Source organism: Ochlerotatus camptorhynchus, unplaced genomic scaffold, assembly GCF_037179485.1.
Source record: "Ochlerotatus camptorhynchus isolate MF236.1 unplaced genomic scaffold, CSIRO-AGI_Acam_v1.1 ptg000423l, whole genome shotgun sequence".
Classification (NCBI taxonomy): domain Eukaryota; kingdom Metazoa; phylum Arthropoda; class Insecta; order Diptera; family Culicidae; genus Ochlerotatus; species Ochlerotatus camptorhynchus.
Genome location: NW_027040909.1, coordinates 1684706 through 1702256, shown reverse-complemented (window position 1 = coordinate 1702256; position 17551 = coordinate 1684706). Strand labels below are relative to the sequence as shown.

At 40.0% G+C, this 17551-nt stretch overlaps 1 protein-coding gene across 9 annotated transcripts in view; it reads left to right on the top strand.

The window, feature by feature from the left end:
- Cip4 (formin-binding protein 1-like Cip4) overlaps window positions 1-17551 on the top strand; it is a 209692-nt gene that overhangs the window by 187132 nt on the left and 5009 nt on the right. The window contains exons 7-9 of one of the 9 annotated variants that reach the window (XM_065233923.1): window positions 9253-9282; window positions 9660-10006; window positions 10083-10166. In XM_065233923.1, coding sequence (XP_065089995.1) covers window positions 9253-9282; window positions 9660-10006; window positions 10083-10166 — 461 coding nt within the window. Of the gene's footprint in view, window positions 1-9252; window positions 9283-9659; window positions 10007-10067; window positions 10227-17551 lie in introns of all 9 variants that reach the window. The other 8 variants (XM_065233919.1, XM_065233922.1, XM_065233918.1 and 5 more) reach the window with 8 other exon arrangements.

Here is a 17551-nt window from a genome sequence, read left to right as displayed (position 1 = left end):
TCAACAAAGTAGGGGAAATGGCTTTAATGTTGGCCTATGATCTAAGGTTGGGCCCATCGCCAAAAATCTATATTTATCAATTTTATCTAGATGAACGCGTCATTGGGACGGTACTAATGGATATTTTTGGTCGCTATTGAAAATTTAGTCGATTGCTGAATTTATGTATGGGTCCAAATTAGGGGCATTTAGGCCATTTCCCCTACTCCAAAAATTACTATTTGGACACATTTTTGTTCGTTTCTTGCCGAATATCTACAATCGGAAAATATTTGAGATTTAAAGCGGACAAAGTCGGGAATTTTAAAATTAAAATTCACTGGCCGCCCAGCAATTATTAACTATGGAAGTGCTTAAAAAACGCTAAGTAGAGATCGTTTTTCCTACTCGTGTGAGAGGTGTCAAAAGCCAGGAAGCAGAAGAAGAAAATGTTCTGGGGATGACCAACAACCAACAAGATCTCTTTAGGTTCACTATAGTTAAAGGTCAACATAAACATCATATACCTCTTAAATGGATCCATGAGATTTGAATCATTATCAGCAACATCACAACATTAAATTTAGATATAAATTTGATCCCAAACTTTACTCGGGATCCATAATACCTCTAAACTGAAACCATTAGGTTTCTGAAATGTATCTAAGGCCTGTGTATTTCGTAAGGTCTACTGAGTTGAACTGATGTCTTTGAACTCATAAAACCTCTAACCACTTAGCCTATAAGGCCTCCACTCCACACCTGACTGTTGACTAACAACATGTTGGAGTTGACTAACAACATGTGTGACGTTAACTCATAGCGCCTCTGAGGTTGATCTAAGAAATATGTGGAATTAACTTAAAAGGTCTTCGCAGTTGGCCAATAAAGCCTACTCTAGATCTGGACTTAGCTCTACTCAGACTTGCCCCATAGGCATTACTCATAACATAAACTTCATGCAAGTTTTGACTCAGTACATTTCCGATTTGCAAGTTTATTCCACAGTCTGGACAAAAATGTCTACACTAATTGTATTTTAACATGTAAGCAAAGCACTTGCCGATGAAAAGTTAACTCATTTAGGGCTCCACACGACTATGTGACGCGCAACACCCTCACCTAACTCATCACCCGAATGTCATTTCGGTGCTTTTCACTAAATAATCGATCATAATTTATGGATTGCATAGATGCAGATGGCGGCAAAAGCCCATTTGACGACGACGAGTTCGTTGCAGTTCCTATCACCGAACCATCGTCATCATCATCATCCGCCATCTCCGGAAGCAGTGAAGCACGGGTAAAACTTCGTTATTGTCCACTCACCCGAGCTCCAATTCAATTAGCAATTAATCACCGTCCACATCTGCATGGCAAGTGGATGCGAAGCTTTCTCCCTGCTACCGCTACTACTGGCTACATGCGAATACCACAGGTCCCACACTTGTGTGGCGTGACCATCAACATTATAAAGGTTATGTTGACAGAGTTGACGAATGTAAAGCTTTAGAAAAAAATGTTTCCACTGAGAATGGTAATCACAGTCCAGTGCGTTCGCAACAGAGATAACGCCAAGCGTAGGAGTAATGGCAACACTTCTGTTTGCCCATTGAAGTATTGCAGCAGAATATACACTAAGGGACGGGCAGCGCGAGTGACACATTGTAGGGCAACCGGAAGCAGCGCCTTCCGACGGTCGATACAATGTTTGCACTTGCCATATCTCACCCTACTGCCATCACCGCATGCCGTCTGATGAATGTCGGCGGACTACTTGACTCTGGGGACGTGACTTGACGCTTCCATACATTACTATGGGTTTGCAAGTCACTGTGGAAGGGTGTGTCACATGCTGTGGTGGCGCCTCGGTCTCGATGGGTTACCCTTTAGGATTTGATGTGCGCTCGTATTACTCACCCAAGTGAGGGGAAAATGGTGCAATTCCAATCACTTGGATCCTATATTTGTTCCGATATTATTATTTGTATTGTCAATGATTCGAGCTGAGTCTAAAACATTTGGAAATTAACTGTCGTTTGTGGTAAAACCACTGAATTAGTTACATTGAGCAAAATTCTCAAGTTGATTTCTCTTACTGCAAATAATATACTGTATTTAAAGTTGGATGATTTCAAAAGATAATTCTAAATCTTCGAAAAAAAAACGTGGGCACATCGCCGAGCTAACTAGTCGTATAACATTGTACAGACATAGAGACGGACCCGGTGTAGTTGCTAGCATCAATGCCTATCACGCTAAAGGTCACGAATTCAAATTGTATCTCCGGAAAAGTCGTGAATTATCTAAAATATGTGACTAGGCATAAATAAAAAAGATGTTCGGATGAAATCCATCGTTAATTATTAACACGGCCGTTCAGTCTGACTCATATCTGAGTTCCGCTTACTCAAATTCTCAGAAACGTAAATCACTCATAGATTGAGTTAAATTTTACTCAAATATGAGTAAATATCACTCATATTTGAGTTACATTTAGTCATATATGAGTGACATTTGCTCATAAATGAGTTACATTTACTTATATTTGAGTAACAATATATTCAGTCAGTGAGTGTCCCAAGTTTTTACATATTTGAGTAAACGGAACTCAAATATGAATCAGCTTCAACGGCCGTGTACAAATTAATTTAAAATAGGGTAAATGTTGGCTTCGGCACCCATTAACTGTTTTCGGCAACCAAAATTTAAACGATAATTTCACTATGTTTTCCCATCAACACACTTCCCTGAATGTATTCAAGCGATTCTTTAGTCTTTCAGTTTCAATCTGATTATATTTGTACGACCGAGCAATCCTATTATGCCAGATTTTTCTTCAAATGAAGTATACGCACTACAAAATGGGGCTGATTTCGAGTTGCCGATAATAGAACAGCTGGTTAACACGCAGTTCTAATGGGAAGGTTGCCGAAGAAAAAGAGGCTGCCGACAATAGTCACACTCACCTGAGAAGTTTGGAGCGTTGTAAAATCGCTTTCAAACCGGTTTGAAAAATTCTGTCGATTGGAATGGATAGAGAAGCAAGCAGCAGATGAATGTTAACAAACAGACACGTGATATATGTGCGTAACGCTGACAAAATGCTAACAGAAGTGCGGACGCTGCTTAGATTGACGAGAATACGTAAATTCCCCTAGTTAACAATTATAAAATAAACTGGATTGATGCTTACGGGAAAGCTAACCGCCCTGAGAAAAAAAAACATTATGATTTTTCTAAAAATATTGGAAAAGATATAAAAAATCTAAAACAATCACTTTTTTTTCTCTTTTACTCAAGAAAATTTACGCGTGAAACATTTTTTCTAAGTCATCATTGCAAAAAGTTGGACTCAAGAAACAGCAAAAATCGACCTTTCGGTTTTGTTTCGAGTCCAACTTTTGTTCATGATGATATAGAAACAAAATTTGTACATGCATTTTTTCAGGAATATAAGAAAAAAAATGATTTTCTTGGATTTTTATATGTGTTTCCAATATTTTTAGAAGAATGAAAACGTGCAAACAAGAATTCAGAAAAGATTTCATAGAATTTTCGGGATTCAAAGAGAACGCAAATTAGGATAATTCCAAATGATTTCAAAGGAATCTGAGTAGAGTCTGAGTAGGCAGTTTTGCGGAGAATTTCATCTGAATTTCAAGCTCTCGAGTTTTCCGTCGATCTTGTTTTCCGTACTGAGTACCAAAGCTACCGACGCCAGAAAGGCAGCTCCCACCCTGAACCCTACCTACCATCAACTCATGGACCGAGGACCAACGGCCTTATTTCCCTTCCGAAGGAAGACGTGGATCAGAGATTTTATGCTTCAGAAAATCTCGACGGTGCCGACTGGGATTGAACCCAGGCCCATTTGAATTTAACATTGCTCGATTACTTTTTCGAAGGGACGTATCAGCATTTGTAAACAATGCATTTGATCGACGATTTGGCGTAACTTGTAGCTCGCCCACGCATACTCATACTACCATCAGATAGGGGAGCTACCAGTTACGCCAAATCGACGATCAAATACATTGTTTACAAAAGCTAATAGGGGAATTTACGTATTCTCGACAACCTAAGCAGCGACCTTCTTTCTATAGCCCTTTTCTCTAAGGAACACGCACATATGCAGTATTGGTTTGTTTACAATCTTTTGCTGCCAGCTGCTCTAACAATTTCAGTCGAAAGAATTGTCAAAAACTGTTTTGAAACGCTTTTACAAAGCTCCAATCTTCTTTAGTGAGAGCGAGTATTGTCGGCAACCAGTTTTTCTTCGGCAACCGTTCCATTTGAACTGCATGTAAATCTGCTGTTCTATTATCGGCAACTCGAAATCAGCTACAATTTGTAGTGCGTGTGTTTCATTTCAAGAAAACCTTGCTAGATTGCTTTTTCTCAGTGATAAAAATATAGTCAAATTGAAGCTGAAAGCATAAAGAATCGTTTGCATGCATTCAGCGAAGTGTTTCCGTAAGAAAATCCAGTGAAAATAGTGTTTCAATTTGGGTTGCCGAAAATAGTCTGGCATGCCGAAGCCGTCATTTCCCCTACGTCCATTCGAAAAAAGTAATCGAGATTTTAAACTTTTCAAAGGAAACAAATGTTGATGATAGTTCCAAAGCATTTCTGAACAGAATTCCAAGTGAATTCTGGAATAGGTTTCAAGTGATTTTAAACAAGGAGAATGTGAAGGGAATTCTGAAGAAAATTTGTGGAATGTCTGGTTGCATTCCATGAAAACCCTGAACAAAGCGTGGGTAGTTCCAAGCGAATTATTAAATTACTCAAGGAAATTCTGTGTTGAGTTCTGCGTGAGGTTCTGAGGTGAATTCGAATGAATTTCTGGGCGTATTTCATGAGAATTCTGCGGGCAATTCTTATGAAACTGTTAGAGTGAATGCCGGAAATAATTCAAGGGAATTCTCAGACGAAGCAGAGCCCAGAAATTCTGGCAACAATCCATGGGAATTCTGATATGAGTTTCAAGGGAATCAAATGTTGAGGTTCATAGAAATTCTGAGGAGAATGCTACAAAGAGAAGAATCGCACAAGGACTCTGAGGAAAATTCAACGAGTTTATTATAAAATTCAAAAGAAACTCTGAAGAAACTTTAAAAGAAAATCTGAGATCAATACTATAAAAGCTCTCAAGTTTGTACTTGTATTCTCACTCTTGGGTTTTTGAAGAAAATTTTGATGTGTATTTCTGAAGGGAGAAGGTTCTTAAGAGAATTCGTTTGAACTTATTTGATCAATAGTTCCAAGAATATATGTAGAGAAAATCCCCTTGAATTCTCTCAGAATTCGCTAAGTCAAAGAAGTTATCTGCTTTTGTAAACAAAGATTCGAACGTCAATTTGTCGAAAGTATTAGCTTGTCCAAGCAAACTAACACCACCGGCAGGTAGAGTAAAAATTCCCCATCATGAATGGTAGCGTTAGTTTGCATAGGCGAGCGAGTTTCAATTAATTGACGTTTGAATCTTTGTTTCATCGTTGACTCAAGGGTTTTTTAGAAGAGTTCTGAGTACATTACAAGGCAATTATGAGCAGAATCCAAACATTCTGATAATAGTTTCTAAGAAATTCTTGGTTTTCTCTATGAACTTCTATGGTGAGTTTCAAAGGAGTTCTGAGGAGCAGGAAGGAAATTTTTAGAGAATACTTAGCGAATGCTGAAGAAATTTTCAGTAGAATCCCGCGCAGAACCCAGAATTTTTGGAAGCATTCCGAGATGCATTTCAAACGAAGCTAATGTTGAGCGCCAAAGGAGTTCTGAGGAGAAATCTAACGGAATTCTGAGGAAAGATACATAGGCTTTTGTACGAGGAGAATTGCACGAAAACTCGAAGGATAGTTTAGAAATTTCTATAAGTAAATCTGAGAACAATTCCATGTATATTCTCAGGATAGTCCAACAAGATCCTTGAATTTTTCAAGAAAATTCTTATGTGGTTTTCAAGGGAGTTCTGAAGGGAAGTCAAAAGATCTTCTTATGTCATACTACTCTTATAAACAAAAACGAATACCATGCACGAAAGATATCAGAAATGGTGCAGCCATATCACATAAGGTTGGGATGATATTCCGAATAGACAGTTAGACACTTCTTATGGTTAGTTTCTATGTGGACGAGATAATTCAAGGCGATTTTCCGAAAAGTTTTGATTAGATTTCGATTGCAATTCTGTGGAGAATTCAAAAAGGTCTGAGGGTAATTATAAAAAAAAATGTTGGAATACCTTGCATATAACAGTTACCTTTATTTCTTTCACTTCATTCCTGGCTATCTCTTACCTATCTTCACTTTCTCTCTTTCTCTTGTGCGCTTCGCTTCAAAGCCTTGCGAAGTTCAAAACTAATAAGCTTTTTCGATTCGAGCATTTGAGCCCTCGTGGCTGGTTGACGGTGCTTGCATTGCATACGGTACACTACAGGTACAGTAACAGTTACAACTTTGGTTGACGACATTAGGGTTTGACTCTGAGCTTTGCTGACCTTCAAAGCATGTTACTGAAACGATTAGCCATGTCGTAGGACAGTAACGACGGTCATCTACGGGCATCGATGATGATAGTAAACTACGGTAGACTACACGGTCCTTAGTATATACTGCTACCACAATAAAAAAAATCACAACCAATTGAAAATTAAATGGAGTTTGCGTATATGTTTTCAATTCCGATCAACTTAGCTTATGCTCTGTATGTTCAACCTTCAGATTTGTAGTTTGCCAGACAATGGAAAGTCAACATGGTTAAAATCCTTTCCTCAAACTCTCGACCGTAGACCACGTCCTTCTCACAAGTCTTTCACCCCATATTAAACCTCTTTCTGCCACCCCTCAATGACTACACAAACGATATCTTGGAGTATTCGTAGAAAATTATGGTGATAATTTATACATTCAAAGTGTTTTATGTTACTTCATACGCGAGGTTTGCGATTTTCAGAGTTGGTTGGAAATGCTATCTAACATGAAGCTTTAGTGTAGACATACTTCAAATCTCCGCGTACATCGTACGGGTTAGGCAAAGAAGTGTGCGTTTGACTTTGTATTGTCGCATTAATGGTCCTTCACTTAATTTCAACTTCTATTCAATTTTCATACTTTTGTACTCTAATGGAACTATCTAGCGTTAACCACCCCATTTCCGGCAGGTCCGCAGTTAGCACCAAATGGAATGTTTTTGTTGCTGACGGCTTCCAAATTTATTTACCTTTCCGTACGTACCATAAGATTTGATAAAGAGAAACCAATCGTTGAGATATTGTCAAAAGTCTAACATTGCTTCTTGACGCCAAACTCGGCCTACGGATTTTAAACTCGGCCTAACGCATTGAAACGCCATTGACACGCCAATGAATTCACTTCGGCCTATCGGATGAAGATAAAAATTGATTCGATCGGAGCGCTTCTTTTGTTTTTGGGAACTATGGGTGCAAACCTTCATATCTCGCGTTCTCATTGACTTCCTTCGGTAGCTTATTAGCTAAAGTATCGTACCAAACGCATAATTGACTTGTGAACTCTGAAATCATGGATTTGTTTTAAGTTTTCTGCTCGATTGGCCCAAAAAGGGCGAATAGGCCGAAGTAGTTCTCTACCCTGCCTACATTTTTTTTTTAATTTATTTAGGAGATACCTACCTACCCTCTTCTAAGACCATTCTCTAGCTAATATTAGAATTTCCAATCAACTCTGATTATTTTAAGTTAAATTCCAGAAAGAATCCCAGGAGCAGAAAAGAGTTTTTAAGAAATAGGTATGTTACCGTACTTGCTTTTCTGTAAGATTATGTGCACAAAAAGAAAAAAGTATGTTTCCGTACTTTCTGCACCATATTATTGTCTTACAGCAACTTACAAAAAGCTGTAGCAACTTACTGCAAAACCAAAAAGCATGTGCTGAAACAGATCTAAGGTCTATTATGATTCTAGGAATTTCTAAGCGGAATAAAGTGAATATTGAGCAACTAATGAAAACACTGGTTTTGATTATTGTTAAATGCTCTGACTCTCTCTTCCCTTGATTTGTTTGCCGTCGATCATGTTTTCCGTACTGCGTACCAATGCTACCGACGCCAGGGAGGCAGCGCCCACAAACTGAACCCTACCTATCGATCCATCGAATCATGGTCCGGGGACCAACGGCTTTACTGATCGAAGATTTTATGCCTCAGAAAATCCTAACGGCGCCGACTGGGATTGAACACAGGCCCTTTGGCGTGAGAGACGGTAGTATAGTGGACCGACGCCGCTGTTTCTTGACGTTCATTGACCTTGCTCTAGCTTCTCTCTCGATCGGTTAGATCTAAAAACAAAATGTCAGTGATCTTTCCCAGGAGCTTCATCTCTACCTCAAAATTGATCAGGATAAAATTCGTTAAGGTCATGGTCCATCGAAGCCTTTTCTCATATAGTTTGCTTCACTACTGCGTATTTTCTCGGGCTCACAACTGTCGATCTACTTAATGTGCGAAGCTGAAAATGCTACTCAGTGTTTGTTGCAGAAGAGCAAGTATCGAGTTACATCTACACGACTTCTGGATGATGAGATTTCGTCCCCGAAAAAGCTACGTGGTGGATCAGATGAGGCATCGATGAGCCTTTTCGCTAACCAATATATATATTACGCACTTCTTTTCATCATGATTTACTAAAATCCTATGTTTTGAGGAGCTGTATTTTTCGCAATTCCAAACCCTGTTGATACATCTCGCTAGAAACTTTTCTTGCACTCAACCAAGATCACACTAAATCAACATAAGCAAACGACAAACGTCACCTCTTACAACACCACTATCACTTATAACTGCTACTACTGCTGCCGTCACAAAGGCTACTACCCTGCACAAGAACTTATACACATATTGATTGTTCTGTATACTCAACTAGTTATAGACCACCCGCCAACTCAGCACTCCAATAAATCATTGTACTAGATGTTGTCGTTGTTGAAAAAATAAAAATAAAAAGAGTGTATAAATTGACAATCTTGAAAACCCGTATATCCGTATGATTAATAGTGTCTCTTTTTGCTTTCTTCTTTTCCTTTGCGGTCGTACCTTTCGCCAAATCACCGTATCGTGTTTTGATTTAACTGTGAACTGCTGCTCTCAAAACCTATAAATAACACCAACCAAAATCAAAAATCCACAATTCGGGCCCGAAAACAAACCGAAAATCGGTTTTCAAAATTCCAAATTCCATCCACCTTGATGTAAATTTGAAACGAAATGCACACACAAAAATAAATGATTAACAGAAGATTGTTGAAGCCTGCATCCAAGTGAAGGTATGCTAATATTCGATAACCGTGATTTTGATATCCTCTTTGTTTTCTTTGGAATGATCTATAAGAAAGAAGTACTTGAGTGATTGCAACTGTGTACTGGTGTCGTTCTAAATTCACCCGTTTTCGGTATCTATAGGTCTGAGTACTAACAAAATTTCCCAACAATTGCGTGCGTGTGTGTGAATCCGTGTAGAAGTTCTGTTTGAAGTGTGACGTTTTGTGTTAATTGATTTCATAACACCCACTTGTTCCTATGAGTAAAATTCGTACGACACTTGTTGCATGAAAAGAATCTCTTGTAAATCTGATTTTCCTAGCACAAGATTTGCGTAGCATCCCACCGCCACTATTGAACCGTTGTGATTGTCCCCTTTCAGAACAACCTCTCCACGGACGGTATGAAGGAAGATTTCAGTGACCTACCGCCAACGCAGAGGCGGAAAAAGCTACAGCAGAAGGTGCAAGAACTACAGCAAAAGGTAGCCCAGGAGCAAGCCGCCAGCGAAGGACTGATGAAGATGAAGGGAGTATACGAGGCTAACTCGCTGCTCGGTGACCCACGGTCCGTCGAGGACCAACTCAACGAATCGGTCAACAAACTGGACAAACTGCGAATGGAACTGCAGAGGTATCAGAAGCTGCTCGACCAAGCCAACAGTCAAACCATCGTCCAACACAGTCCACAAGCGAACCGGGTGATACATAACGGGCAGCGGTCTTCCAGGTAAGTTACACACAGTTACTTACAGTTTGCATGTCAGTCGCCACACCTAACCCGTGACCAGTCTCTCGAGTTACAGACATTCCAACGGAAGCAATCACGACCACCATCATGATGACCACGGCGATGATCACCCAGATCACGACGCTGGCAGTTTAAGCAGGTCAGCATCAGAGAATAGTGTACAGCAAGCGCAAAATGGGCTTAATATTAACAATAACGGGTATAACTTGAATTCTTACAATTTTTATACACAGATTTCCATTCTTGGCGAAAAACCATTTTTATGCATCATCAAGTTTCATCTTATATTACTGTTTGATTATTCATTGTTCACCATTTTTTTTCCATCCAAAAAACACACAAAAAAAAGACCATATAGTTTTCCGTTGCATTCGTTCATCAGTCATACGTTGAATCGATTAGTAGATTTTGGAGTCATGTTCATGTAACTAACCTGATCATTTATATTGTGATTGCATGTTGGTGTCGTGTGCAAATTGATAGGATTTTCTTTTGTTTTGTTTTCTCTAATGATTTCTATTTGTTTCTTATCCTTCTTTGTTTAAAGTATGCACATTTTAAATTGCGTTTATTATTAGTACCTAATTACAATGCTGTTAATGTTCAAATCATGCAAATGAATGCGTTCTATTCAGTTCAAATTTTTTTCTTGGTTTAGATTCAACTCCGTAAAATTTAAAGCATTTTTTTCGGTATTGACGGGGCTTTTCGGACTTACCAAAATTACCCAACTAGGCATAATTAGAACCATTAGGCTTGCTTCAGTTAGAATCAGAACGCGGAATTTATTGTATAGTAGCGCCCTTAGACGTCGGTTTTGGAGTATTTTGAAAGTGCTCCTCATACAGTGCTGAATATTTATTCACGATTCGTATTGATTTTAAAAATTTATGCCAGATGGAAGACGAGAGAAGAATATTTAGTTTGCACAAATCGTCGATCAGGCCCAAAAAGCGAGGACACATTAAAATTGGCGAAAACAAAACAAAAAGATAAAAATGGCCACGGCACGAGAATTTTTTTTTTCCAGTTCATTTATTTGAAAGGATCAATCGTGTTAGCTTTACGGAGCCGATAATTCATTGTTCATTGTTTGTAACAAAATTAACTTATTTCTATGTCTAGTAGGATTTGGGCCGAATACTCGTGGCTTACCCGAGGTTAGAGGGGTACATTGTCGAAGGATAGGATCAGGGGAGGAACTTGAGGGTGGGGTTTCGTTGTTTCATCAGAGCGATGTCGCCAGCATGAACGGTAGTGTGGTTCTAGATTTGTCTGGAGTTGACCGGTTATGGTTACCAGTGGGCGACGATAAGACTCATCGAGACAAACAAAACCTAATAAAGAGAGACAAAGGAGAAAAGTATGAAATTCTTATACTAGAAATACATAAATCGACTGTATATAGCAGAGATCGCGTGTACTCAACGCGTCTCTGATAGGGATATAGGGCTGTCTTCCTTGGCCCTCGAGGGTCTTCAAAAGTCGCTCTCTGGCGGCGTCATTATCCGTACATTGCCAAAATGCGTGATCGATGTCATTGTAACCGCACCACACCGACAGATGTTGCTGTCCGCGATGTTTATTATATGGAGATGCGCATCTAGCGAGTAGTGGTTGGACTACCAGCACGCAAATGAAGTCACGATTTAGGTCCAAGCCTTTGAACCACGGTCTCGAATTAGGAATAATTTAATGTAACCACCGTCCAAGATTTCCAGTGTCCCAATCGGTATGCCAACTCGAAAGGGTAGCCTGACACACAAAATGGTAAAATGCATCGTGTGAAATTTGCCTGTCATGAAATTCGCTTTCCTGCGCGCCCACCTTTGCGAGAGAATCCGCCTTCTCATTGAGAAATATGAGGGAACCCATACAAAGGTAATCATACTAGACTAGATGAGTGCCTACCTGTTTTCATAGACCGAATAGCCTCAATCGAACTGAGACTATTCGAGAAGATGAAGTAATGGTCTGCGGGCATGTTGGAAATCATCCCCAATGCGAAGTTGATTGCTACCAGCTCAGCAACAAAGACGGAACAAGTTTCCTGAAGTTTGCGGAAGGCGCTACAGTTGTGCAGGGCATTCTGGATCATCACTTTGACGTTTCTATATTTCTTGTATGCAACATTGTTTGCGAATCAGCGAGCAATCTTGTTTTCCGCGAAAAGCTCACGAAATGTCGTACTGCAGTCCTATGTTTGGTGCTAAAACATAGGTTTTCGCCACAAAGACAAACAAAGAACATGTTAGGTTTTGGCCAGATTTGGTAGGAAGTATTTCGGTTGTATCGTGACAACAGAGTAGATTTTATAGTTAACGATAGTAACCCATCCAATTGCCTCAAATTCCACCCAATTGAAAATGTTTGGACAATTATCAAGCTGAAGTTGAAGAAATATGGCAAGGTGACATTGAATGCTGTAGAGCAAGCCTGTCCAACCTTTCTAAACTTGATATTTTTATTAAATGGCTGTATCTTTGATCGATAAACGTGTTTCAAGATGCATTGTGTTTATTTCTTATTCTTTCTGGGCTAAAATTCATAACGATGAATTAATGCTGAGATCCAGAGACTACGTCCGGCCGCACGTTGACAGTGCTGCTGTAGAGTTTACTAGCAGTGGCCCCTAAGGTATGCTGAAGTTAAACAGAAGAGTGCGAGAGAAGGATTAGTAATTTCCATTTAATTCCACTACCTTATTTACTTGTCCTTGACAGATACGCGTATTTCGTCTACAATGTGCAGACTTCCTCAGTGTCTTGTACTAATAGTCGAGTATTGGGTTGGGTCAAATGGCCAAATTTTATCATGATACAGAATTTTTCATATTGCGATTTAAATTTGAATAATTTGAAAAATAAATTCATATCGACTCAATATTATGAATCCAATACTCAGAACATCCGTAAACGGATTCTTGAACCGTTTTTCGAAGGCCAAATAGTGCCAGATATTACAGATATTATGATTCGAGATTATTCCTAACTTATTGACGATCAAACTCTTTTTTGTAAGTTGATAATTCTCCAACTCGATGGTCCCGTCAATATCGAGTTATGGAGAGTTGACTGTATTTGAAGAAAAAATCATTATTGTAAGCCTTGGAAATCTTTAAGGCTTTTTGTCTTGGATAAACAAATCAGAGGCCTCATTGCGCATTTAAACGAAGCATTTTTTGTATGAAAGTTTGTATGAAAAAGTTTGTCGCATCGGTTTCCGAAATGAGGCCCCAGGATTAGGGCAATTTGTTGAATTGGGTTTTTAAGAGAATTGTGATTAGAATTTCAAATGAATTTTGTGAAGAATTTAACATAAATTCTTACGAAGGAAGTTTCAAGGGTATTCCCAAAAGAAGTCTATGATAATTTCCAATGGATGAATGAAATGGAATTAATCATATTGTCGAGCAGTTTTGGGACGACCTTCTACCAGCGATTTCATGAAAATGAAGCAATAAGTTTCTTGATTTTTCTAGCTTAGCATAAATACGACCCTTTTTTCTTGAGGTTCTAGAGGTTTTTTTTTTCGAAATATTGTTCCGCGACAAAGTTCGAGTGGTAGGAAACGTCATTTTAAACTGCTCGTATGATGTGATCCATTTAAAAGAGGATTCCAAAAGAATTGAAAAGGAATTTGAAGCAAATTGGGACATTATGAAGGGAATTTTATAGTAAAATTTCAAAGGAATTTTGAGGAGATTCCCAAGGTACTCTCACGTATCCTACATACCCCTACACCCAACCGGGGGATGTAAGATTCCCTTACAATTATGTGGGATTCATCATCAGAGGATGTTGGTGGAGACCGCATGAACCGAGGATGCGATATACCTAGCTGCGGTCCAATACAAGAAAATTGGAGACCGAAAAATGTAGAGTGTATTAGTGAGGAAAATAAGTTATGTCGAAACAAAAATCGAAACAGAATGCCGACTAGACTCGAACCACGAACGTTCCGATTATCAGACCTGTGCTTTCTCCATTGCTCTCTCCATGCTTCTGAATATGGATAGCCTAAAAGCAAACATGAATCGCTCATTTTCTCGCATACTCGACTTCGTATGCTTTTTCTGCTGGAGATATTCGAGGCAAGTGTGTGCGTCGTTCTACAATGTTCTACAATGTCCGTCGTTATACAAGCTTACTGGTATTGTCGAAAGCGTAGATAGAACACGAAATAAAAAAGACAAAAAACCACTACATCGCCTGCATGGTCAATTTCTAACATTCGTTGAGATGTTCATGAACAGAGGATGATAGGAAACGGAACTAGCATTCATTGTAATATATTTTTGGTTTGCGTGTAGTAATGCATAGCGCCACAGTGAAAGAATTCCATCATGGGCGTCGACCTGGGTCCAGTTCAGATTCCGGTCGACTTCCTTTATTTCTTGGTTGAGGCTCCGCCACCCTGATCCCCTGGGTCTGCCTCTGCTGCGGTGTCCCGCCGGGTTCCAATCCAGCGCTTGTTTGCCGATTTCGTTTCCGCCCCTTCGTAGAGTATGGCCGACCCACCTTCACATACGTTCTCAAATATCTGTTGAACAGAATTTGAGATTCAGTTGTGAGGCCACCAGTTACGAATTATACATAGCAAGTATCGGTTGATGACGATCTGCAGCCGTCGACACGTCTCAGTGGTGTATAACAACACAGATTTTACGTTTGAACTAAAAATTCAGATTTTGGTGCGTTGACTCCATACAGTTCGTAAACTCGCAAAATCAGCCCTAGTCTTCTTGATTCGTGCACCTATGTTCCTCTTGGTCTTGTCGTATGACGCGATCTGACTGAAACTTTTGACTTTCTCCATTGCTCCGCTACTTACAATTGGAAGGGTTGCCCGTGTTGACATCCAACGATTTGGTCTTGTTGACATTGATGGGGAGACCCGCTGCAGAGGAGCGTTCGGCAAGGTCGTCGAGCTTACTCTGCTTGCTCTACTCAAATCGAAGGCATTGAGATACTCTATAGTGGACAAGGTTCCGTTATGCAGGACTCTACGCGTGAAAGCCTCGTACTGTGCTTCGTTGAGGTTGACAATTTTATTCGGGACTTCCTTGCGTCTCAGGGCGCTCCACAGATTCTCGTGATTGAATAGGTCGAATTTTTTTTCGAAGTCAATGAACACCAAATAGAGGGAAATCTTGGAATTCGTTGACCTGCTCCACCCAAAAAAAACTGAATTTTAACAAACGCGTAAAATCTTCGTTCGTTTAATTTTCAGCTATAGCTATATGAATTTTTCAAACGGTATAGGATGACAGTCGATCTTCTCCTGTATCCGAGTCAGGATAATTTTGCACAGAACTTTGAGAACAATGCGCGATGAACATTTCAAATGGTCCTATCTGCTTTGATCGATTCTCTTCATAGACTTTCTCTTTTCATAACCACTGCTATGTAAACAGATTTCGCGCTAATTCTACCACAGTTTGATAAAGTAGGTTCTTATCTAGCGTCCAAAACGTCAAATACAACAGGGAAAGGTTTCGCAGCTGAGTTATTGGCGAAAGAGAGAGTCGATGAAGAGAATCGATCAATGCAGATAGGACCGTTTGAAATATTTATCTAGAATGCACAGTAACACCAACAATCAATACGAAACTAACGATTTTAAATTGGCTCACCACTTTAGTAGCCTATTGGTCCCAAGCAAACGATTAACGTACCCTATTCTAGTTGAAATTCTATTACTACACTATGTTTGTTTTGATTCGCTATGAAAGTTTGACAGATAACATCAGGGGTGTGTGGATTCATGCAGAACATGCAGGGGTGAGTGAAATAGCTTGGGACTGCTTGGGACCGTTGTTCTGGTACTGAGTGAGCCAAAAATAATAATGATTTTCTTCGGGACCCAGTGGTCTTAGAGTTACCTCTATGGTAACACGATACCACCCCAATTGTTACAAACAGTCAGATTCCCGTTCTTAGGATCCTTCACTAAGTTTCCCTGCAACCAGTCGTGGTGTTCCAGATATTACCAAATAGTTGAATAGTCAGTTGTGATCATCTCTGCCTTTTTGGAGTGCATACTTCGGATAGTTGCTTCAATCTCCTACATTGATGGGGTCTCGGTGTTAACACGAGTCATGAGCCGCATCCTTAGCTTAGCTTAGCTTAGCATCCTTGGATTCATCCTTGCTCCAGTCAGGTGTCGGGAGATATCGTATAGGAAGAAGCGGATATCGCTGGGTGCGCAGCTCACCCAGGTTGTTCTCACTTGTTTCGATGAAGGTATTCTTGATGGCCGTTCTTTGTTCACTGCCACTGTCCGGACCCCCCCCCCCCCCCTGCTCAGGTCTCAAGTTCTTCAACGACAAATCCCAATCCCAAGGTAGCTCTGGGAAATGTTGCAAGAGAGTTCTTATTAGGATGCAAAGGTCGATTGGAAGAGAACTCTAAGCTTTCTAATAGCGAATTTGCGTTTGATTCAGTTCCAACCAGGATCGGGTATCAAGATTGGGTCGGCTTGTTGTCTGTCAAACGTCACTGTACAATTGTTTATAATCTGACTCGGGTTGAGATTCGCCCTGACAATAAGCACGGGTTCGCATAGGTTGGAACTGGTTCCAACCTGGATAATAAACAAATTCGCTATTAGTCTGTACCATTTTTGCATTAGTATAAAGGGCAAACACGAAATTATTGCAACACCGAAAATGTCATGCCAATTTTCTTATAATGTTTAGAATCAAACCAAAATTTTAGGGTAGTTTTATACATATATTTACTTCAAAAATCAAAAGAAAAGTTAATCGATGGAGCCTTGAGTGTAAAATTGAACGCATTTTCGCTTGATGCCCTCCATCAAAGTCTTTACAGTGTCATCCGGTACCAGTTTCTCAGTTTTTTTTTTCCATTTTCTTAACATGTCCTTCTCGTCTTTGACTGTCTTCTTGCTCTTTGCTCTTCAGAAGTTCCCGCTTCATTATTGCCCAGTACTCTCCACCGGGCGCAGCTCCGGACAGTTTGGCGGATTCATGTTCTTTGGAACAAAATGGACAGAATTGGCCTCATACCACTCCAGGACACTTTTAGAATAGTGGCATGATGCCAAATCTGGCCAAAATAGCGGAGCTTCGTCGTGCTGCTGCAAGAACGGCAAAAGGCGCTTCTCGAGGCACTCAGATTTGTAGATCTCGCCATTTACTGTGCCCTTTGTCACGAAAGGCTCACTCCTCAGTCCGCAAGAGCAGATGGCCTGCCAAATGAGATATTTGGAGACGAACTTCGACATTTTCTTCTTCTTAAATTTGTCGTCCACATCGAACTTGCTCTTGTCGGTGAAAAACTCCAACCCCGGAATTTGCTTAAAATCGGCTTTTATATACGTTTCGTCGTCCATCACACAGCAGCCATATTTTGTCAGCATCTTCTCGTAGAGCTTCCGTGCCCGAGTTTTAGCCGTCGATTGTTGCCGCTCATCGCAGTTTGGGAAGTTCTGTACCTTGTATGTATGTAGTCCAGCTCTCTTCTTTGCATTCTGGACGTAGCTCTGCGACATGCCGATCTT